General features: G+C 38.4%; 1 protein-coding gene across 1 annotated transcript; it reads left to right on the top strand.

The window, feature by feature from the left end:
* On the top strand, positions 1 to 25,316 carry lrp5 (low density lipoprotein receptor-related protein 5). The gene is made up of 29 exons (XM_020935331.2): positions 1 to 398; positions 2,814 to 3,014; positions 3,459 to 3,675; positions 4,343 to 4,411; positions 4,496 to 4,624; positions 5,212 to 5,408; positions 5,494 to 5,625; positions 8,839 to 8,927; positions 9,071 to 9,289; positions 9,721 to 9,809; positions 9,898 to 10,069; positions 14,866 to 15,082; positions 15,161 to 15,314; positions 15,449 to 15,584; positions 15,677 to 15,921; positions 16,416 to 16,600; positions 16,681 to 16,829; positions 16,914 to 17,091; positions 17,203 to 17,399; positions 17,469 to 17,674; positions 18,137 to 18,327; positions 18,548 to 18,757; positions 19,422 to 19,547; positions 19,972 to 20,208; positions 20,677 to 20,787; positions 21,168 to 21,407; positions 22,038 to 22,180; positions 22,288 to 22,385; positions 23,313 to 25,316. Exons 1-29 carry the CDS (start codon positions 338 to 340, stop codon positions 23,632 to 23,634), a joined length of 4,920 nt encoding a protein of 1,639 aa, XP_020790990.2. The 5' UTR covers positions 1 to 337; the 3' UTR covers positions 23,635 to 25,316.
* The last annotated feature ends 271 nt before the right edge of the window (positions 25,317 to 25,587 follow it).

Genomic DNA, 25,587 nt, shown 5'->3' with positions numbered 1-25,587 from the left:
GGGCAACAAGTCCCAGAGGAGTCCCAAACAAATCACTGCTCCCTCTCTCCAGTCCCGCCACCCCTGCACCCTGCACCCGCGGTGACGTCACAGGCACTCGAGTCCCTTCTTCTCTCCGTGCGCGAGCTCGCCACAGTCCAAAGTATAAAAGAAGCACGAGTGAAAGCCTGTGAGTACCTCCGAAAAGAAAAAGTGCAGAGATTAAGAAAGGAGACACTCATGCGCACGTATTTGGGACGGACGACTACTACATGTTTACGCGGACGAGGGCTCGTTTGGGAGAGCAATCCGGGACTCAACCTCTGATCATGGAGTTGTGGATTTAAAGGAGATTGAAATGGGCGGCTTGCTGCTGTTTTTTACACTGCACTGTTGGCTTCTGTCGGTGGCGGTGGACGGTACGTAGACTTCTTTTTATTCTCGCCACGGTTCTTTTGGACTGCGGCGCCGTGTTTGTTAAGAGCGCTGTAGTTACGCTTCAGGTGCTACTCCACTTCAGGGGAAAGTCTCTCGACACTGGGCCAAAGTGTGAGCTAGCTGCAAGTTTAGGATTTCACATTAACTCCAAGACGCGTAACTTTATTAGACTTTTTACGCACACTTTTGTACTTTGGCCATTTGGTTTTACGCGATGGCGAATCTGGTTTCTCCGTCGTTATTGGTCACTCGTCTAAGGTAGGGAAAGTTTGTGAGCAGTCTATGGCAGTAGTTAAGGGCCTCACCAACTCCAGCCATTCCTGCTCGGTGTCGGGTGTCTGTCTTTATAGTAAATAAGACTACCGGATGTTTCTAAGAAAACACAAAGCCTGTACAGCTTATGAGATTTCTACTTTCATGTTCCCTGTATTACTTCGTGTAACTTTAATTCGTTGGTTTGTAGATTCAGCTATGCAATCCATACTTTGTAACTCACCAGGCGGAGCTTATATCTTATAGTGCACCCAGAGGAGATGTAGGTCCATGAAAACTACCTCTGCATTTGACCAGACCATAGGCTGTTCCCTGCTTGCACAAATTAATCACACTTTAGAGTTGCAAATGTCTGTGCTGTTCCTCTTCTCAAACCATCAATACTATTAACTAATCAGTATTGGCTACTAGAATGTTTACATAAAAATGTCTTGATTAATTATGTTGATTATAATGCCATGGTTGGTTTTTCACTGTTTATTTAGCTTTCTACTCTTACACATACGTTATTAGCATGCATCATTATGTAATTACTATACCATATTATTAACTAAACACTGCCAACCCTTTGGAATGTGTTGCGAATCTCAAATAGTTGACATTGGTACATTTCCAGACCAAATAATTATGAGTCAAAACTTAGAACCTTTCAATTTCAGCATGAGGTCAGCTATTGAAGCACAAGTACCCTATTATTCAATATGCATGTTTTTATTATTCGCTTACATCCATTTGTTTGGCTGGAAATTTCTATTCTAGTCCAAATTCATTTATTATGGTTCATTTTGCAATTTACCAGTTAATATAACCCAGTTGTCACCACAAATATATTGGTTATATGTGGTTGATTTTTACATAATAAAATGTTCCACACAAGTATCCAGGTTCCTATTATACACTTATTAATATTAATATAGCCTAAATAACAGTTTACCAACAGTGCAGATTTACGAAGATTGTAGACAGAAAATCTGTCTACAATAATAACAGATTTTATCAAGCAAAGCACAACCAAAAACAGTTACTATGAAGAAAACAGAGATAGGCAGATATTTGGAGTTTTCAGTTAAATCTGCTGCCTAAAAAATGCACACAAAGCTTTTTATTAACACTTGAATACAAGACAGCTGCTCAAATGTGACTACACAGCTCTCTTATAGGTTTGTAGTAAAAGGTCTTGAGGGGAGTTTTTTGTCAATTTAAATCACATAATTTGGGGGAAATCATCAAAATTAGTCCAACATATGAGCCCGAAAATATCAGTAGAGTTTATCCGCCATTGGTTGCTCTGTGTTATAAACAGTTGTTGTCAGCCATGAAAAAAACACCCCTCTCTCTTTTTATGTGTAATACCGTCACTTTTTATGTGCATTGCTTTGCATCAGGAAACAATTTATTGGACTTGGCAGATGTTGCAGGTGTGGGTGCCCCTTTAGGGAGTAAGATTTTCTATGTTGCTGCTGGAGAACTTTGGATTTCCTTATTCATTATTTAGATGTTATGAGATTGTAGGCTCTTCACTCTTGTATGTAAAAATTGTGTGATTTATCTTCAGTAAGACAGGACCGCTGTTCAGGACACTGTCTTACGTACAGATTAGGGGCAGAATTTTACAGAAATTTGCACTGAAAACATGATGCAAACCTATGGTGCCTCAATACTTTTACATATACTCGGCCTGTCATGATAACAAATATTACGAAATAGAAATATTGCGATAAGCAATAATATTGAAAAAATACTGTGCCATTGAGCAAGATAATGCCAGTAAACAGTATGATTAACAGCCTGAGTTGGAACAAATAAATTATTAGCCAGAGCAGTTATTTATTCTATTCTCAACTACTCTGCAGTTCAAATCTTAAAATTATGGGCCAAAATGTCCCCAGTATTGCAAAGAAAAAGTACTGAGCCCCAAAATATATTGTTGCAGCTTTTATATATAGAACAATAAGTTGATATAGTAAATTATGTTCAGTACACTGACTTGCGTACAGATTAGAAGCAGAAATTTATATAGAAATTGGCACTGAAAATCTGAAATGAACGCAAACCTAATTTGTACCTCAATGTTTCTGTGATCAATTGAATTAACATATACATTAAAAATCTCCACTTTACAGCCAAACCTCTGCTGCTGTTTGCAAACCGGCGAGACATCCGATTGGTGGACGCCGAGGGGGTACGTGGGGAGTCAGCCATCGTTGTGAGTGACCTGGAGGATGCAGCAGCTGTGGACTTCTTATACGACCAAGGCCTCATATTCTGGACTGATGTCAGCGAAGAGGCCATCAAACAGACTCACTGGAACCAGTCATCTAATTGTAAGATGCTCTTGAATCATAGACTGTATAAAGAAATGGACTAAGGGAGTGTGACATTGGCTCCAGTAAAATGAAGCTCATGAGCCTAGCCAAATTCTATTTTCAGAATAAAATCAATGTATGCACAGAAATCAATTTATGCACAGAATAAAGAAATAAAAACACCAGGATCATGTACAGTGGTTTAATATCATCATTTTAAGACCAAAATGACGATGTTCACTGCAGCAGTAACAGAGAGAATTTTTGGGGGTGACAATTTTTCAGTGTAAAGTGAATTGGAGTTGATGGAGCCTGAAGCGCCCCCATGCTCACTTCCGAATTGAAACATAGCGGAATGTGGGTTAGATATGTCCATTTATAAAGTTTCTGACTTGAATTCAGGTATTTGATAATCAATAAGATTTTTAGACATCTGCTAACCTGTATTTTCATCTATTGTAGCTTTAAAAGAGGCTCTGGGAACAGGGCAGAGTGTGGTGGTGGCAGGGTTGGACAGCCCTGATGGACTGGCCTGTGATTGGTTGGGACGAAAGCTTTACTGGACAGATTCAGAGACCAATCGAATTGAAGTCGCAAATCTAAATGGCACTTCCAGAAAAGTACTGTTTTGGATGGACTTAGACCAGCCCAGGGCCATCGCACTCAACCCCTCAGAAGGGTATGTTTAAATACACTCTGTTTCATTGCCCTTTAGTTGGCATTCATTTATACTCCTAATCCATAATTCATGCCTAACCCTAACCAAAATGGATCATAACTTTACTTCATCATATCTTGATTAAGTCAACAATCATATTGTTGACTTAATAAAGGATTTCAGCCATGGTGACTTGATTTTTGTCTCCATAAAAGAAGCAGGTCCCCATGCATTGAGTGTGTATATTAGTCCTCCTAATCACATCATCACAAATCACAGTACTGGTATGGATTTGCAGTGACAAATTATTAGCCAGTTATTGTTTATGTACTGCAACCAAGTTCATCTGTGGAACAATGAAGTTGGCCTGTAACCTGCTTGTCTCCATTTTATTTATTTTTTTGTTGCAAATGTTGCACAGGATAGCATTAAACATCTGTTCAGCATTTTATTTCATTATTGTATTTTAACTGAAACAATACCTTGAAAACCTACATTCTTATGCTTTTTGGGATTGCCTCTACACTGATCTTACCTGCAACATCTCCATGGAGATACATACCATAGGTTTATTGTCATACTATGGCAGAACATTCCAGTTCAACACAATGAGACAAACAAGTGGTGGATCCACCCTCTACTAATAAAGTTCTGCAGTGCATCTTTAAAGTAATTTTTTTCTCTATAGGTACATGTATTGGACAGATTGGGGAGAGGAGCCAAGGATAGAGCGTGCAGGCATGGATGGCACCAATAGGTAATGTACATAACTTTCTTATTAAGGTTAAATAAATACTTTTGCAATACAATATTTGTCATCTTGTCTGTTTTGTGTTGACAGAAAAGTGATTGTAGGTGCAGATATATATTGGCCCAATGGTTTAACGATTGACCTGGTGGAGCACAAGTTGTACTGGGCGGATGCCAAACTCAGCTTTATTCACAGAGCTAACCTGGATGGCACTGCACGGTACTGAGCACCTTTTATACCTATCCTAGTCAGTGTTGGATGGTAATGCCGTACAAAAGTAAAAGTACTGTACTTGAGTACATTTTCCAGTGGATACTTTTTACTTTGCTTCACTACATTTGAGAGCATGTGTCTGTACTTTCTACTCCACAACATTGTAGATCTAGACAGAAATTTTAAAGTAATTTGCTTTAAAGTTTGAGCCCTGCTGAACTGGCTGACACTTAATTTTAGCACATTTAATTTGAGTTAACATCCCAATTTCGAGCAAACGAAAAAAATGGTTAGAAAACTAAGAAATCATTTGAATCACTTAAAATCAGCTAAATTTTTGATCAAAATCACCACATTTCATGCTTTAATTGTTCATAAAATCTCTGCAAAGTACTTACGTCTTAAAGTAGATTTTTAAACAGGTACTTTAGTAGTTTTACTTAAGTAGCTTTTTACATCTGGTACTTTTACTTAAGTAATCTTTTCCCATTGTATCTGTACTTTTACTTTACAAAATTGAGTGTTTCATCCACTACTGATTGTAGTACATGTCTTTCAATGATAATTCATAAATAACTACTTTATTTTTACAGTGAAACTGTTGTGGAGGGCACCCTGACCCACCCTTTTGCCCTCACTCTGTCTGAGGGGACCCTGTACTGGACAGATTGGCAGACCCGCTCCATTCACGCCTGCAATAAACACAGTGGAGACAAAACCAGGGAGATCCTAAGTGGTATCTACTCCCCGATGGACATCCAAGTGCTGGAGGCGTACAGGCAACCCCACAGTACGATTCTCTATATGTCGTACACTTCTTAACATCTGCTCCAAGCTCATTATTAATACTTCTCTTCTGTGTTGAAATTCCACAGTTCAAACCCCCTGCAGTGACAGTAATGGGGGCTGTAGTCATCTGTGCTTGCTCTCCCCTGTCCCTCCTTTCTACAGTTGTGCATGTCCAACTGGGGTCCGACTCAACCCAGATAACAAGACTTGCAAACCAGGTTGGTACTTCACATATAGTTTTATTTATGTATTTATTTATCTGATAGGGACAGTGCATATTAATGAACATCTGTGGTACATTGTATTGGTTGATTGTGCTATATAATTGAATCTATATAGAAAACATTTTATCAAGATTTGTATGTGGTTTGTTGCAATATGAGAGACAGATATGAGCTTAATTGTCTTTAATACTCGCAGAAAATTTTATATTTCCTTTTTATTTTAAAAAGTGGAAAATGGTTGTATAGTTTGGGAGAAGTATCAAGATGTGATTTGTCTGGAGTTGTATTTTCTTTCATTCACACATGTTTGAGTAATCCTGCATCATTACTCTGTTTACGTCACCAAAGCTCAAAATGTTCTGTTCCACCTTGTGATGTTATGAAGCAATACTTTTCAAGTTAAAAGCTACCGTTTACCTTTTGCTCTGCAGAGATCAGCAATTCCAGGATTGAAATCATCAAAATGATTTTAGTGAAAGTGTATGGAGTTTTAAAACACAGTGGAGCAGCAAGATCTCAGACAAAATATGCAGGATTTGTGTGGTAATGATATGTGAATGAAACAAAATACAAGTCTGGGTATGTTTGCGACGAGTAAACAACATTATAACAGATCAGAAAATAGCGTGATATGGGCCCTTTAAATATGAACTGCTAAACGAATACAAGAATGTATTCGAACATCATTGTAGAGGTCTTATTTTACTATTTGCAGAGGACAGTATGTAGCAGACTTTTCCCCACTCTTTTAGTGAACTACCTTAAAGCAATCCAATCTAAACATACATAGCTTTGTCATAATGTTCACAGCCTTACATTTTTAACCACCTTATTCACCCATTTTTGAGAAGGTCTTTTCCATTACATCTTGTTCACTCCCTACCCACAGTATCTGCAACAGGTAGATTTCCCTAATAAATCTCCATGAAGCTTGGCAGGACAGGTTGTAAAAGGATAAATGCTCCTCTGTGAGACACCAACGGAGCAGGAGCCACGCTGATTCCCACGTTGTTTAAACAATAGCCCCTTATTGTGGTAACATCCACAAACATCATGCTGTGTTTGACTGCCGCTGTATGTTTTGTGAACTTATTAAATCTGAACGAAGTATGCCGACCAATCACCACTGTTGACAATAAAACACAACAATACCCCATTGTGTCCTCCCACAGACCTATGTGTGTGTTCGTACAGGGCAGTTTACCCACAGCTGTTTGGGCAGGACACTTAGCCTCAACACAACATTAGTTTTTACTTTTTAATAGGCTTTGTTTTTGCGCCAGGATTAGGAATTCAATTGAAATGGGTAAATTTAGGAAAGGGCCAGGGAACGCATTGTGCCTCCACAGAAAGCTGGAGATGGTGAGTTTGTGTGTGTGTCTTTGTCCGTGCTTCTAATTTGTTTTGCTTGGCTGGTTACATTGACATCGTTTGTTATTCCGCTGGCAGCAGTGTGAGTCTGTCTGCTTGTCAGGAGTCTTGAAGTGTCCCAGAATGAAGTCAAGCAAAGAAAAGAGCAAAATCACTCAAATCTCTTCTGCCCCTTCTTCTGCTTTTTATCCTTTAATTGATTTTGTGGATCATTTTGGGGATGGAAAAGTGATTGTTAGGCAGTTTAAGATACGCCGTGAAGCTTTAACCTCATCCAGCAACTGATATGTTACTTCTGTGTTCTTCTTGTTCTTAGCTTCGTTAGCCGTATATAATCCAGGATGTTTATTCACAAAATAAATCTGTCCAAATATGGTAATAACTTTATTTAAACATGACTAGTTTCAAATTCAGTTCATTATCTCCGTTAAACTCTCTTGGGTTTAAGTCGGAAACTAACCTGAAATTAACTTTCAGTAAATTGTCTGATTAGTAAGCACTTTAAATTAATTATTTAGCTACATTAATTTTCATAAATGGTAGTATATATGTTTGGGTTGAGGTAGTCTAGTGATTCAGTTAATTTATTTGAGAGTATTAAAAAGTCTAGTGTTTTAAGACTCATCTTAAGATGCACTTTTATTCTCTGGCCTTTAACAATGCATGAATTGTGAGGTCCTTATTTTTATTTATTTTATTTATTTAGTGCTAATTTATGGTGTTATGGTAAGTGTACTTGGATTTGAAAAAGCATGATAGCAAAATATCAAATACTGTTGAACACTACCATTACTAACATCTACTGGGAAGTTTGTGCAAGAGTGTTAAACAGTACTACATTGTTTAAAAAATTGTTCACTGGGATTATACATAGTATAGACCTGAGCTGCAATAAATAACAGAATGAAGCAATAATTAGCCATAGAAATTACTTATTCCACCCTCTACAGCTCAAATCTTATTGCAGTACAACTAAAATAAGACAAATCTCCCCACTATTGCAAAGAACATGTGCACATGATAAATACCAGACCCAAAATATATTGTTCCAGCTTTCATGAGTTGATATAGTAATTATCATGACAGGCCTGCATAGCTGGAGTTTGAATATGTGCTTGTGTTTTCTGGTTTCAACTTGAATACTTGAAACCTGTTTATTTAACATACCCAGTATTCCTGATGTTTTGCTTTCTAAATCCAACCAGATCTGCACAGGACAATATTTGAGCATGGTTTTGCTCCCACCATTTTCTGTTGATCCTGGAAACCTGGCACACAGCTAATACTCCCCCCACCAAATACATCATAACTGCACCATTCCATTGTTTTCTAGAAAAGCAAGACACTTAAACACATTAACTGCAGTATTTTGATCAAACGAGTGAAAATCTACTATGTTATCACGATAACAACTTATCCTTTAATATGTGAAAGCTGGAACCATATATTTTTGGGGCTCAGTATTTATCATGGTTTATTTTCTTTGCAATAATGAGGAGATTTTGGCAATTTTTTTAATGTAATACCATACGATTTGAGCTGTAGGGGGTTGAAAAATGACTTCTGTGGCTAATTATTGGTTCATTCTGCTATTTATTTGTTGCAGCTCTTTCTAATGATTTAAAAAGCCTGAGTTCTATTTAATAATTGGTTTACTGGAATTATCCTGCTTTGTGTCAGTGACATAAAGTAGTTTCAATGTTATCTTTTATTATCTCTATAGCAATACAGTATATTGTGCTTCAAAATGTGTTACCATGACAGGCATTGTTGTGATGTATGTATTTACTAGCTAATAATTTATAAGTATTAATATGTGGTTAATAATGTGTTTAGGAGCAGAGCAAGTTTTGTTTTTGGCTCGACGGACTGACCTAAGAAGAATCTCTTTGGACCTCCCGGACTTCACTGACATCGTACTTCAGGTATTTTATTTCAAGCTGTCTTAAAGTTTCTAAATCACCTTTTATTGCATTTATTTATGTAATTATTATATTCATTTTATTGCATTTATTTGTGTTACTGCATTTATTTGTGTAATTTTAATATTCATTTTAATTTGTAACAGCTTGACGACATACGGCACGCTATAGCCATAGACTACGACCCGGTGGAGGGATATGTGTACTGGACAGATGACGAGGTACGAGCCATCAGAAGATCTCGCATGGATGGAAGCAACGCCACAACGCTGGTTACCACGGAGATCAAACACCCTGACGGCATCGCTGTGGACTGGGTTGCCCGAAATCTGTACTGGACAGACACTGGCACTGACCGCATCGAGGTACAATAAACAGAAACAGTCAGGGGAACATCAAGCTATTCATAAGCTAAGTTAAAGGTGCAGGATTTGATTTTTTATTGTTATTAAAAGTTGTATTGCGTAAGGCCATGGTGAACAAACCAGACTAAGTTACAGGTCAGATTTGTGGAGAGGCAACACTCAGAGTGCCAGTTTTTTAAATGTATTTTAAGCTATAAAAGCACCTGTAATTTAGTAAATGTAAGATAGAGCTCTTTAATGTCATATTGCTGAAACAAGCAGGTGATGGACCACCAAAGTAGTTTGTTTTACAGTTTGCAGTGATTCAGAGTTATTTCCTTATTTACCTTCTGCCTTCCGGAGATTTTCACAACTTTCAGAAACCAGAGTAGAGTTTTACCCTGACTAACAGTAACAGTAAAAATGATAATGTTTTGCCATATTTGTTTTAGGTCACAAGACTGAATGGAACCTCCCGTAAAATTTTAATTTCTGACAATTTATACGAACCTAGAGCCATTGTTCTGGACCCAATGAATGGGTAAGTATTTGCAAGTTGAATTTTTAATTTTTGTGACATTTTTAGACATTAGAGTTGTTATAACCATGATTCTGTCTGTTTCTTTCAGCCTTATGTTTTGGACGGACTGGGGGGAGAACCCAAAGATCGAGCGTGCCAACCTGGATGGCACAGAGCGGATGCTTCTGGTCAACACATCTCTGGGGTGGCCAAATGGACTGGCTTTAGATTACTCTACTGGAAAACTGTACTGGGGAGATGCCAAAACTGACAAGATCGAGGTATGTCCAAAACACTTTAAAGGTGCACTGTGTAACTTTTCTGAATAGGGTTTGCACCTTGTTTGTCTCCATGGAGATGTTAATGCTTTGGTTTAAATTGTCCACAGTATGGCATTAAATTAATGTATCTTGTTATCTTAAAAACATACATGTTTTTCTGTGAGTGGGGTTACCGCTCCACAAATCTAACTTGTAATTTGGCTTGCAAGTCTCCATGGAGATTTTTAAGTTTATGGTCATACTGTGGAACATTCTAGGCACATCTGCATGGAGAGAAGCAGAAAAGTTACACAGTACACCTTTAACACATGTTGTCTTTTGGCTTTAATAACATAATCCAACAAAACCTTATCAGCAGCAGTGGGCATTAACCTCCTGACCTTTATTCCAGTTCAGTGCTGCGTGCTCTCAGTGATTAAGATGCTAGACTGGTGCCAGGATGTGTCAATGGGAAGATTCAGGAAAGTCAGGCTGGCCTTTAGCAGAAAACCACCACTGATTTGAATCTATGGCTGGTGGCTATGCAAGCAATTGATAGACTACTGTGTGGCTTTTTTTTTTTTTTTTTGTCTTGCTTCATAGCGTGAATAGGCGTATTGTTTATACTGTACATTCGTGACTAGCTCAAGGGCCAACACAGCTGCAGATTTTTGTGTTATTTTTTATTCACTGCAATCTTGAAAATGTTTGTGTATCTGCTAGACATGCACTCGGTTTCCCCAAATATGTGGTTATGTACAAAACTTACGCAAGAATGAACCTTATCAAGCTTTGTTTTTCACGTCTGTCTATACAAAGTCTTTTCCCCCTTAAGTGATGTATAGATGAAAACCATCAGGAAAAGCATAGTTCTGGCCTGTCTGACTGTCTGCACACTGAACCATTTCCTTTCTATAAATACTGCAGAGTTGTTGCTGTGTGTGTCTGGGGAAAATGAAAGCTGACCACTGAGAGTTTCACACAAAAGGCCTAAGGTTCGGATAAATGCAGACTCTGTTGCAATAATGCACATTGCCATTAATCCTGGTACAGCCAGGCATGTGTTATGTTGTGTGTTTGTGTGTCGAAGGTGGAATTTCCCCTGCTTAAGGCCCTCCACCTTGTTTCAATAAGCCGTCCTCATGCCTGCGTTGTGTTCCTACAAGAATCACTCTTTACAACACATTTCACACCAAAGCCTTTGAGACTGAATTTAAAAAAGCAATATGTATTTTGGATTGTGGCCTATCCGTGGTAGGGGTCTAAAACTGCAATTCGACACATAGCAATACAGTGCAGTTAAGGACAGATTTGCATGTTTTTGTTATAAAAAATATGATTTGATTTTTAAGAGTGCAGCAATTAAAAAAAAATGCCTATGTGCTGTTAAAGGACCCATATTACGCCATTTTCTGATCTATGTATGTAATATCACATACATTTGTTTCCTCATCACAAACAAACCCAGTGTTGAGTTTTGTTTCATTCACACACAAACCCTGCATTTTAGTTCACCTCTCAAACAGAAAACACTTTGTTCCACCTTGTGATTCCATGTGGTAATACATACAAATGCTCCACTGTGTTTTTAAACTCCATACACCTTGCACCATAACTAGTATCATTTAGATGATTTCAACCCTGGAATTTCCAATCTTCTCTGAACTAAAGGTTAAAGAAGCTGTTAACTTGAAAACTACCACTACATGACATCACAAGGTGGAACAGGGCATATTGAACATTTGAGATGTAGAGATACTAATAATGCAGGATAACTCAAACATGTGTGTATGAAACGAAACACAACTCTGATATGTTTTTGATGGAGTAACAACTTTATAAGATGACTTAAATCTCCTAAAACTCAGTTTTATGTAATATAGGACCTTTAAAGACAGATTTGCATGTTTTTGTTGTAAACATTGTGATTTCTTTTTTAAGGGTGCAGTAATCTGTAGAACGGAAATGCCTACGTCTGTTCTACACCCAGTCAATAAAACAACTTAGGCACTTATTGATAACCAACTCTTCCCTTTGAAACTATATTGGAGCTCCCCAGTTTTCTGCACTTCAAAGACATTGCTTCCCAAATGATCAAAGTTGTTCTGTATAATTTATAACTGTGGTAGTACATCTTATCTTTATGCTGCACATTACAGATACACTGTTTACTGGTCTCTGCACAGAGCTGCTTTAGTTTTAGCATCAGTCTTAGTTATCAGTTGTCTTCAAATGATGATAAGATATAGTATAACAATCTGCCACTATAAAAAGATAAAAAGTAAAAGTATTTTTTTAGGGTGGGGCAGTATGAAAAAACATAGTATTAGTAAAAAGCTTGAGCTACAACAAATAAATAGCCAAATAAACCAATAATTAGCCATAGTAGGCACTATTTCACCCTTCTATAGCTCAAATCATATTGTATTACAACTAAAATAACAAAAAATCTCCCTATTATTACAAAGAATTTGTACACACGATAAATATTGACCTAAAAGTATATTGTTCCAGCTTTCATATATTGAACGATAAGTTCATATTGTAATTGTAGTGGAAGGCCTATGTAGACTTCGCGATTAAAATCATTCAAGCAAATCATAGTCGATTGGACATGACTGAATCTCAATCTTGATTAAAATTGTACTGTATTGCATGCAGCTTTCCTCTGGCTCTGAAAACCAAATGTAGCTGAATTTGTAAAACTTTTATGTTGAGCCAGTAGGAAAAACACCTGTTCCTGAGAGGCGTAATGGAGTTTGACATCAGTGTTAGCAGATGTACAGAGCGCGCCGTCTCTGGTCCACATATGTGCGCGTTATAATGAGAACACTGTGGTCACATTGAAGCTCTGCTGAGGTCAGTAACAGTTTGTGGCGGACAGCTGTGTGTGTTTCTCACTTTTGGTCATGAAACAAATAAGGTACAAATGAACAGAATATGTAAACATTTTCAAATCTGTTTTTCATTAGATTTTGTCTTTGAACAAAGATATATAGACATGAAAACTCAATCCTGGGCTATGGTTGGAACTGAGGAATGAATAAAAGACACATATTGCGCTGTGGTGCGGGTAAAAAGAATAACTTTTAAAAATTGTAGTCAAGAGTTGTCTACACTGCTGTCATGGCCAATATCAGCCAATTATTTAATTCAAGAAGTTAATGCTACCATCCCAGTACATAGTATTGGGACGGGCACCTGAAGTAAAACCTATCCCTTGTTTGCAATGGTGACTTATACGGTGAAATATATAAAAACGTAAAATGTATTTTTTTATGGGGCTATATAACAATAACCATTAGAGTAGTTATATTTTTATTTGCACATTTTCAAATTGATATAACTGTAGAAATAAACCTACTACTTGTAAGCATACTCACTTGATCAGATAAGATTCCTAGTTTGAGGTAGAGTTCGAGGGTCTTTTTCCAAAACTGAGAGAGAAATGTTCCAGTGGCAGATTGGAACACTCCATTAAAGTATCAGTATTTTTATTTGTACATTTTCAGTAGTCATAGTACTGCAGAACTACGCCTAGTACATGTAAGCATACTCGCTTGATCAGATAAGATTTTGTTTTGGTTTGAAGCGCCCTGATTTGCAGATTACGCCGCTCCACCACACAAAGCCCAAACACCAAAATCCCAAATTAACACTTAAAAGCCAGACGGTGAGCATCCAACACATTTTCCCATTTTTCCCAATTCTTTAGCTTTGGTTATACAGCTCTTTTGTTTTGACCGAGAACTCCTTTGTGGACACAGGCAAACGCTTCAGTGATGGCCCGTCCACTGCCTGCATGTCTGATGAGCCCTTTGTTAGTTTAAGGCCGCTCTCTTTCTTTTCCTGCCCTTTTTTCTGCGCTCCATCAAGAAAAGAGATGTTCTCACACCCAGAAGATGAAAAAGATGAGGCGTTAAAAAAAGCGCTAGTCCCAGCCCATAATTCTCCCTGAAAAGCCGCCACAGAGAAAGACTGAGCAGGCGAGGAGCAGAGGTCCTACAAAGGGAGCCTCTCGGACAGCTTTTCACCGCGATGACCATGTCTAATTGTGTCACTGTGATAAATAGTTTTTTTGTGTTGGGGTCAGGAATGTCTTTGGATCAGAGGCCCATTGAAACTTGAATGGGTTTGTTTATCTTTTTGCGTACTCTTCACACCCCCCTTTTAAGTTGAGGTAAAGGGGAAGAAATGGCTCCTCACAGCTGTAACAATTGTAAAATCTGATTTAGTTACAGTTTCAGCCTGTAATCCATCTGTTTCGACTAAGGCTATGCACTGTCAGAAAATAATGCAATGAATTGATAATCTTAATAAAATATGGGAAATTTCCATGCACCATCTTAAGACATTATTGCCAAATACTATGAAAGTAAAAGTGGTTGTTTATCACTAGCATTTTTTTAAACTGTTAACTTGTTGCTGTCACCAGTTATTCTGCATTCTTCTGTTTGATTTCTCATATCAAAAACCTAAAATGAACTTATATAATGTTAAAATCATAAAGGTTATTTTTACGCAAAAGTCACTCCTTGAGCTTTAAGCCATGTTATAATGCTGTTACCTCATCATCAAACATACCTAGAGTTGTGTTTTGTTTCATTCACACATTTGAGTTACCCTTTTTTGTTAGTCTGTTTACATCTCCACAGCTCACAAGGCTCTGTATAGTTTAGTTAAGTTAACAGCTAGGAAACAACATTATAACATAGATCAGAAAATAGAGTGATATGGGCCTTTTAAATAAATTAAATGCAATGTAATGAAATGAAATGAAAACTGATGTGTTTTCTTTGTGTTGTTTTATGTTTCAGGTGATTAATGTGGATGGCAGTAACAGGCAGGTGCTCCTGGAGGACAAGCTGCCTCACATCTTTGGCTTCACGCTGCTCGGGGACTACATTTACTGGACAGACTGGCAAAGACGCAGTATTGAGCGAGTCCACAAGACCACCGCTGTACGAGAAATCATCATCGATCAACTCCCGGATTTAATGGGGCTCAAAGCAACTAAAGTCACAGAGACAAATGGTAAAGATGATGTTTACAAAATATAAACACATATTCAGGTATTGGAATACAATACAAATGTGTGTTGTTTCTGCACAGGTACAAATGGTTGTGCTGTGGATAATGGTGGGTGCAGTCACCTCTGTTTTTGGAGGAAGCAGGCTGTGAGCTGCGCCTGTCCCATGGGCATGGAGCTGCTCTCAGACATGCACTCGTGTGTGGTGCCCGAGGCCTTCCTCTTCTTCACCAACAGGTATCTATGAACATACAGATACTTTAGATTATTAGTTTAATGTAATAAAAATGTAATATTCCAATAGCACATTCAATTTGAAAAATGGGTTACAGGAATTTTTTTTTTTCAATGGCATTTCTTTTCTTTTACAGAGATAACATACGGAGCATCTCTTTGGGCACTAACAGCAATGATGTGGCCATTCCACTCACCGGGGTCAAAGAGGTGTCTGCCCTGGACTTCGACGTGGCTGAAAAGAGGTTGTACTGGACAGACATACAGGCCAAGGTCAGTCCATAGTAAAATGTTGATTACTTTTAAGTTTGTAACATGTGATAATTTTTATACAGAAAAAGTAAAAAATATTTTCTCAATTTCAGACAATCAGCAGAGCCTACATGAACGGCAGCACTATTGAGCACGTCATTGAGTTTGGACTTGATTACCCAGAGGGCATGGCTGTGGACTGGATGGGGCGTAATATTTACTGGGCTGATACTGGTACAAATCGTATTGAAGTGGCTCGGCTCGATGGGCATTATCATCAGGTCCTGATCTGCAATAATATCGACACCCCGCGCTATCTGGATAACCCACGATCACTGGCTCTGGACCCAGCCCAAGGGTAAGACTCTGTGCCCACACTGAGGAGATTACAGTAGTAACATTCTCTGGGATTTGTAATCAAATAGACTAAGTCTTAGCTTAACACTTTTAGTATCAATCTAGAAATAAACACAGCTTGTGTTCACAGAATGTAACAATGTGGCAATGTTTATGCAAGTCTAGGTTTCGCTTGTCGTCATTTATAAAAGGTCATTCTCAAAATAGTTTGAATGAAGTCAGACAGCGTTCCACTCAATCCCATAATTTTCACCTTGTCCAGGTGTGTTGCTCTTAAAGCCGCTGCTAACAGGGTTAGCATTATTTGTGAGTTCATCCGCCCACACAGTGCCCTGTGTATAGCTTACCATTGACCTGTGCCAACATGTTTGACACTCTTTGTGCATAGAGCAACACACTGATGTCATTTTACAATTGCAGGCATTCATTGCCTAATAAACATAATAAAGTTAGGTCATGTTTTGTTCTGTGTGAATGAACTTTTTGTCTCCTCAGCTACATGTACTGGACGGAGTGGGGAGGCAGGCCTCGGATTGCCAAAGCCTACATGGACGGCAGCACCATAGTGACCCTGGTGGACAAAGTGGGCCGTGCCAATGGACTCACTATTGACTATGTGGACCACCGCCTGTACTGGACTGACCTGGACACATACATGATCGAAAGCACCAACATGCAAGGTAATGCTAATGTTATATTCTAACGAGATATTCACGTCAATATCCACATCAAATATATTACTACTGTTATATGTGCATAGGTCTGCAGAGAGAGATCATAATAGATGACCTCCCTCATCCTTTTGGCTTAACTCAATACCGAGACTTCATTTACTGGACAGACTTTAATTTAAGAAGGATTGAGCGTGCAGATAAACGCAGTGGACAGAACCGCACTGTAGTGCTACAGGTTAGAGCACTTCACATGTAAAAGGTTATTTTCAAATCAATAAATTTTTCACTTGAATATATAAGTAAAATTATGTGTTTTTAGGGCCAGTTGGAGTTGATGTTGGATATCTTGGTGTTCCACTCGTCTCGTCAGGATGGGACCAACGAATGCTCCCACAACAATGGCAACTGTGCCCACCTCTGCCTGGCCACACCAGCAGGTGCTCAGTGCCGCTGTGCTTCTCACTATACACTCAACCCTGATGGACACAACTGTAGCTGTGAGTATAACAATTGTGTTAGATAAATTTACAGAAACAGAAGTAAAACAAATTAAAATGAGGACGCACAAAAAGTACATTAGATGAAAGTCTCTGTCTTTTCCTCTGCAGCTCCCTCTAGTTTCCTGCTCTTCACTCAGAAGGCCAGTATCAGCCGGATGGTTTTGGGAGAGCAGAGTCCAGACATTGTCCTTCCCATCCACGTCCTTCGGAATGTTCGAGCCGTGAACTATGACCCCTATGAGCGTCTTATCTATTGGCTGGATGGACGACAGAACATAAGAAGGGCCAAAGATGATGGCACCATGGTTGGTCACACAAATAGTTCAGTTATTATTAAAACTACAAATTGAAATGACAATCGTGCTGTTTTTTAGGCTACCATGATTGGAAGCAGCAGTACTTTATCAGTGGAGAATCAGCTGCATGACTTGAGCCTGGATCCATACAGTCGCCACATCTACTGGACCTGTGAGACCACCAACACCATCAATGTCCAGAGAATGGATGGACATAATGTTGGAGTGGTCCTCAAAGATGAGACAGACAAACCCAGAGCGATTGTGGTCAATGCTGAAAAGGGGTATAACTATATTACTATCACCAGTTGTCTTTATTCATATCAAACTCAGTACAATAAAGGGTCCATATTACTCTATTTTCTGATGTTTCAAGGTTGTTTCCTCATCACAAGCATCCCTGGAGTTGCATATTTAGGCTGTGTTCTTCTCTCCAACAGAAAACACACAAAATTAATACACAAAATTTACTGGGTTTTTAAACTCCATACATCTTCACTAGAATGATTTGGATCTTTTCTGCCCACATCATGTGGTGGGACAGAACAGTTTGAGTTTTGGAGTTATAGACAGGCTAATAATGCAGGATTACACAAACACGCGTGAATGAAACAAAACACAACTCCAGATATATTTTTGATGAGGTAACATTATAACATGGCTTAAATCTCACAAGAGTCAATTTAGCTTAATATAGGCCCTTTAAATTGACCACTTCATAATAGTTTTTTTTTTTTGTCTTTTAGATATATGTATTTTACCACAGTCCAGGAGCGCTCGGCCAAGATTGAAGGAGCCAGTTTGGATGGGACAGAGAGAGAGTCTTTGTTCACCACTGGACTCATCAGACCTGTAGCTCTGGCTCTGGATCACAAACTTGGAAAGCTGTTTTGGGCTGACGCAGATCTCAAACGCATTGAAAGCAGTGACCTGACAGGTGCAAAGATGTTACATGTTTTATCTATTATATTTGTTTTATATTTTAAGCAACTGTTAAAATTGACAGATTATGATTACAAAAGCGTTTATGGTTTTAATCTGTTATTTGGCTATCACAATGTGCTTCTTAAGTATCAACTTTGCACGAAACGTTCCCTTGTTATCTAATGTGTTACAACAGCTGGAAGTAGTTATAGTTATTGTTTTTCTTTTTACAGGTGCAAATCGTATCGTTCTCCAAGACTCTAACATCCTCCAGCCGATGGACCTCACAATCCTAGGAGACCACCTGTACTGGATTGACCGGCAGCAGCAGATGATAGAGAGAGTAGACAAACTAACAGGAGATAGTCGCACTCGGATACAGGGCAGAATCTCTTACCTGACATCCATTTACGCTGTTGAAGATACAAACCCACCAGACTTTGGTATGGCTCCACCTACTGTTAGCAATCAGTTACTTAGTTAGGGTTAATGATTCCTACTAACAGCTGTTGTTGTATCTATCCTGTCTTTGTTGTTTATAAAATTGAATAGTAATTTATTTAATCCAGCTGTTATGTAGTCACTGAATGCTAAATAATTACACAAAGGAGATAGACCTGTCACAATAACTTATTTTGAAGTATGATATATTTACGACGTAAATATAAATAATAAATGATAATAAAAAATTTGACTACCGTAAATGTACAATTACGGTAGCCAATTGTACATTAGTTAAAAAAATCATCAGCTTTGTTAAAAAAATCATGAGCTGTAATAAATAAACAGCAGACTGAAACACTTAAGTACTTAGTTTACATCTGTAATGAGTCACTGAAGTTCAAAAATTCAAGTTTTTATGGCTTAAATCTGGTCTTATACCCAAAAAAAAAAAAAAAATTTCCCCACTAATGCAAAGAAACGATAAATACTAATCCCTTAAACAGATGTTCCAGCTTTCATATATTGAATGATAAGTTGATGTTGTAATTATCGTGACAGGCATAAAAGGAAAATGATGTTGCCAGTGCCCTATGGCTGTTTTCTATATTGTCATTACTGCATTATTATCTTTTTCTTCTAAGTTTTTTTTTTAATTGTTGACAGCATCGCACCCTTGTTTCCAAAGCAACGGAGGCTGTTCTCACATCTGCATTGCCAAAGGAGATGGCACACCTCGCTGCTCCTGTCCTATGCACCTGGTTTTACTTCAGGACCTGCTCAACTGTGGAGGTAGAGCTACATGATTCTGGAGAAAAAAAAATTATATTTATACTGTGATTAGATTTGAGATATACGTTTAAAAAGTAGGAGCCTGCTCAGTATGTAAACGTAAATATGTTTGTAGAGGTTTAAACTGTAGGTTCAAGATTTCAAGTTCAAATGAGCTATTATCTAAATAATTGCAGCCATTCTGATTTAATTATACGTAGATTTAGACAAACTTTATTGATCCACAATGTGATGTGAGAAAGAACATATAGCAACAATATAAATGGTAAGATTAAATTCAAAATAAGTAGCAAAAATAGCAAGAGATTGGTGTCAAATAAGGCATAAGTTTTGTGTATGTGCAAAATATGTGGCATTACTGAAACAAACTGTTTTAAACCACTGCATGTTTCCCCTGATAACGCTCTTCACTATCCCTCCTCAGACCCACCTACCTGCTCCACAGAGCAGTTCACCTGCTCCACTGGGGAGATTGACTGTATCCCTATGGCGTGGCGCTGTGACGGTTTTCCTGAGTGTGACGACAGGAGCGATGAGGAGAACTGTCCTGTGTGCTCTGCTTTCCAGTTTCAATGTGACAAAGGAGGATGCATTGACTCCCAGAGGCGCTGTAACGGAGAGCCAGACTGTGCCGACCACTCCGACGAGCAAGACTGTGAAGGTAGGTTATCTCTGACCATACATTGTATAAAGACGTTGCTCCAGTCAAATGAAGCTCACGAGGATAGTAGTTATAGAGTGAATTTGGAGCAGCATTACATATTAGGAACGGGAATTTATTTACAGACAAAATAGCGGAATAAAAACATCAGGAACATGTAGAGCAGCCAAAATGACAAGGCTCATTGCAGTTACATAGAGAAGGGTGACAATTTTCCAATGTAAAGGCAATTGGAGATAAAGTCAATGGAGCCAGATGGTAATTTCCTATTTGAAACACAACAGCTAGCAGGTTAGCTATTTTCCTTTATATATACAGTTTATATCGCTAACATACTATTATGCTTTGACCAGTCTGTAACTCTTTACTGTTTGTTAATTGTACAGTAATTTTATGTATACTCCAACACTGTAAAGAAGAAATAAAAAAAAAAAACAAGAAACACTACACCTCCTCTGTCTGTTGCAGTTTTTTGTGCTCCAAATCAGTTTCGCTGCGGTGACAACCAGTGTATCACTAAAAAACAGCAGTGTGACAACTACTCCGACTGTGCAGATGGATCAGATGAACTTGAATGTGGTAATGACATTGATTTCTAAAATACAAGTGAAGTTTGAAGGTGCACTATATAATTTTTCTGCTGGACGGTTCTCCACCTGCTTGTCTCCATGGAAATGTTATAGCTTTGCATGGAATGTTCCTGAGTATGGCATTCCACTTCTCTATCTCCGTGGTTAACAAGCAGGAGGTCCCATATGGCCAAGTTGCAGATCATATCTGTGTCTGTATTCTTTAGCAATAAAGACACTTGTAATTGAATAAAAGCTTGATATGAAAGCAATAACATTACCTCTGAGACAAACAGTTACGTAGCAGAAAAGTTACATAGTGGACTTTTTAACCTAACTATCTTTTGTTTATTTGTTTATGGATAGAGTTTGTTCTTTGTTGTTTTGTAGACTTCATCTCACCTTCCTCCAGTGGCATCCCGAGCACAGGCTCCAGCACCATTGGCCTGGTCATAGCCATCATTCTGTTGGTCTTTATGATCAGTGGTGCGTATTTCGTGTGCCAGCGCGTGGTCTGCCGAAGATACAAAGGCCCAAGCAGCAGCTTCCCTCACGAGTACATCAGCGGGACCCCTCATGTACCACTCAACTTCATTGGTCCCACCAATGCCCAGCATGGAACTTTTCAAGGTAAAAGTCAAAACTCTCCACATTAAAGGAAAGATATTATGTGAGCTTTAAGCCATGTTAGAACAGTGTTACCTCCTCAGAAACATACTCAAAGTTGATTGTGATGGTGTATGGAGTTTAAAACCAGTGAAGCACTTTCTGTATTACCACATGACATCACAAGGTGGTACAGAGTGTTTTCTGTTTGAAAGGGTTTGTGTGTTAATCATGTGAATAAAACAAAACACAACTCCGGGCATTTTATAATGTGGAAACAACATTATAACAGTTCAGAAAATAGCATGATTTGGGCCATTTAAATAGTTGTATCTGACTATACTTTATGTTGTACAATTCATTCTAGCAACAAATTAGATTGAATATGGATCTAGTCTCATTTTATTCATGATAAACACTAAACATAAGATATTTAAACTTGAACTATAATTCTAAGAATATATACTGTATATTTATTTACTGATAAAGACTACAACATAATTTTCATTCAAAATGTATCAAATCAAATTCAAGACTTGTGAATGGGATATAGATAATTTTAACTAGCTGATTTATGCAACAACTGAAACATAAAAAACTGAAACATAAATAATTGTTTGCTGTTGTAAGTGAATATGGGACTTCTGTGTGCAGGTATCGCCTGTGGAAAGTCCATGATGAGCTCAGTGAGTCTGATGGGCAGCAGCAGCAGTGGAGCTCCTCTCTACGATAGGAACCATGTGACCGGGGCCTCCTCCTCCAGCTCGTCCTCCACCAAAGGAGCCTTCTACCCCCAGGTCCCCCATTCTCACACTCACACCTGCACACTTCTCTCTACACCTCTCTACACCAGTCATGTCAGCTGTCCTCATGTGCCCTAACTCTGCCCTCTTTGTATTTGCAGATCCTAAACCCTCCTCCGTCACCTGCCACAGACCGCTCCCTCTACAACACAGAGGTCTTCTACTCCTCCAACAGCCCATCTACCACTAGGTCATACCGGTAAGATCAATAAGAAAGAAAACATTTCACTTTTTTTTAACATACCTGTATATGTCTGAGGAAAGGGTAAATAATAGTGTACATTCTAAGTGCATACTTAAAAGATGGATACTGTCATGATTTGTGCACTGTGTGTAGGAATAGAAATCTATTAATTTATTTAAGGTGGAACAGCATCAACATTTTTGGAATTCAAAATTATAGTAACATTCAATTAAAATTCAGCACACTTCCCTGAGAATTTTACTGTAATGATTATTATTTTGACCTTCGCAAATGCAAAGCATTTCCAGTTTATATCTGTTGTGTTGAACATGTTAAATGTAAATATGGAGAAGAAATGAAAATAATTATGTGGTTGTCTTCTTACATACTGCTACATAGCAGTAATGGAAGCTGTTTTTTTATAGTTATGGGCCAAAACATGGGATAATCCTCTTTAAAGGTGCACTGCGTAACCTTTCTACTTGTGGGTCCACTACCTGCTTGTCTCCATGGAAATGTTATTGCTTTGTCTAGAATGTTCCACAGTGTAGATTAAACCTATCTATATCACGAGGTGGAGAAGCAGGTTACAGCACTACACTACATTACAATTCAGATCTGTGGAGAGTCACCCCTACTCACAGTATTGTATTTTTTTTCTTTGCAAGTTTTGAGAAATAGAAACACCCATAATGAATAAAATTTAGATGGATATGTTTAAAGTCATACCATGGAACATTCCAGGCAAAGCAGTAAAATCTCCATGGAGACAGGTAGGTAGCGGACCTTCCACCAGAAAAGTTGTGCAGTGCATCATTAATTCATAAACTGTACCATGAACTAGAGTCACTAATAGTCCCACCACACTCACCATCCACAGGCTGAATAAATGTAATAGTACTGAATATGTACTATTAAATATGAAATGATGTTGCCCCTCAGACCATACCACCCGGTGCGAGGAGCTGCCCCCCCCACCACCCCCTGCAGCACCGACGTCTGCGACAGCGACTACAACCCCCACCCCCCCGTGGGCCTGGGCTCCTCGGCGGGGCGCTGGAAGGTGACAGGGTACGGTAACCACGGCAAACACAACAAGTACTACATGGACCTGAACTCAGACTCAGACCCCTACCCTCCTCCTCCCACACCCCGCTCCCAGTACATGTCTGCGGAGGACAGCTGCCCGCCTTCGCCATCCACAGAGAGGTCCTATTTTCACCTGTGCCCCCCTCCGCCATCGCCCTGTACCGACTCCTCATGACCCCACATCATCACAAACTCATGATGGAAGACTCACAAAAACTGCTGCTCTGTACCTGTTTGAAGCTCCTCACTCGTCATTCCAGTCCACATCATTGTCCCAAATCACTCACCAACAAGAAACTGGTGCTAACTGACATGTCCAAAGGAAATGAATTACTCTGGGTTGATACTGATTGAACTTCAAAATACAGGTGAGTGATTTGGGAAACAGTTAAACCAATCATCACCACAATTTGAGCAGCTCCTTCTGGATATCCATTCCAACTGAGCCTTGTTCCCATAGAAACAGCACACACCATTGCATTTGTGTCGAAGCAGTGTGAGCCACAAGATGAGTAAAAATATAAAGGACTTCTTCATGTTAAAGAAAGCAGTGGATGAGTGTGTGGATCACTGAACATTTGAATCCAAGAATGACTGAGTGAATGTTGCGATTACGAATGAAACTCAAGACTTATGGCCAAGTAAATCCTTTTTTGGTATCCTCGCAATTTGAGCTTTTCTATGTCTGAAACCACCATGCCAAATGTGTATAGTTTGTATATATATGTGTAAAGAAGTCATGTTGAATGTTGTGAGAAGTGAATCTTTGTGAATCCGACCCTGTCCCATTCACCAAAAGTATGTTTGCTGCTATTGTGAATATTAGTGAAGAATTAATGTGTATACAGAAAGCCCCAAAGTACCACTTACAAGAGTAGATTGTGAAGCCATTGAATAACAAACTGTCTTTTGTTTGTATATTTATGTGTAGATCTATATGTGTTTGTCATAAATCACTCTGACCTCTAGAAATGTGCTTAGTAATGCAACCCTCTACACAACCAATCTTCATCTTTTCTCAAAATGAATCGATACTATGGCTGACAATGAGACAACTCTCAAATCTGAAATGTTCCTTCTTTATTGTGATAATTTGCCAAGACTTCTAGGATGACAATGTGTTTTTTAAGCAGTTATTATGTAGTTCTCTGAACTCAAAAGATCAATGTTAAACTATTAACCAGCAAGCACTGCCAAGAGCACTTAAACAAAGAGGAGTTAGCTACCTCAGCTGATACTTTACGTCAATTTGTACTCTTCATTTTCCCATACCTGGAGACTCAAATGTGCAATCAATATTTTTGTTGTGTATGTGTACAAATATGACACAAAAGTTGTCTGTAACTTTTTAAGTCAGTTAGTCAAAAAAGTTAATTGTATTTATCAAGCAAATGATCCTTGCAGTCAGATTGAGAGGCAGGAGGTTACTGGTTAAACTCTACTTTTGCATTTACACAGTTCACTTTTACAAGTTGACATTTTTCTGTATCCCCAAATTATAACTTTTGCAGTTATTATGGAAAAAGTACCGCTATAAACTAAAATACCCTGAAAAGCAGGTGAGATATATTTTCACTATAGTAAAAATGTGTATTTGTATTTACTGCACTGCTGCAAATCTCTTATCCCGGTTTATCTGTCTCCAGTTCGATTTGGATTGACTTCCAAAGTCATAACAAACAGGTGTGTCTTTGAGTCCACCCCTTCAGTCTGTGACAGTCCAGCACAGAGCTAAGGCCAAACCACTGTCTGTCCAACACCTAGTAAACTTTGTAATGTCAGCAAGATGCTTTTTGTAATTACTTGTGATATTTTTGTATCAAACACATTTATATAATAAAGGATTTATTTTAAAGAGTCTTGTGCGCCATCTTCTGGTAAAGCATTGCTCCTACAAGAACAATGCAAACTTTGATGAACCAATGCATGGGCCATTTGACTGAAAAGGAAATAATTCATAATAGTTAATACATGTAATACCAGTATCAACATTGTACATTTGCTGATATGACACAACAAAGGAGGAATTTTCACATGAAAGCTGAATATGTATTGCTTTCTACATATGCTAACTATATGGAGTATCATGCAATGTATTTCTAGGTGACATTATTTCATTTTGTTTATT

This window comes from Boleophthalmus pectinirostris, unplaced genomic scaffold (assembly GCF_026225935.1).
Source record: "Boleophthalmus pectinirostris isolate CB_2022bp ecotype Guang Dong unplaced genomic scaffold, ASM2622593v1 HiC_scaffold_2, whole genome shotgun sequence".
In the NCBI taxonomy this organism is placed as follows: Eukaryota; Metazoa; Chordata; class Actinopteri; order Gobiiformes; family Gobiidae; genus Boleophthalmus; species Boleophthalmus pectinirostris.
This window is presented reverse-complemented; position numbering and strand designations above follow the sequence as displayed.

Coding starts and splice junctions, on each gene's coding strand:
- lrp5 (XM_020935331.2), top strand. CDS start 338: ATGGGCGGCTTGCTGCTGTTTTTTACACTGCACTGTTGGCTTCTGTCG. Junction 399..2,813: donor TCTGTCGGTGGCGGTGGACG/GTACGTAGACTT, acceptor TCCACTTTACAG/CCAAACCTCTGCTGCTGTTT. Junction 16,601..16,680: donor CGAAAGCACCAACATGCAAG/GTAATGCTAATG, acceptor ATATGTGCATAG/GTCTGCAGAGAGAGATCATA.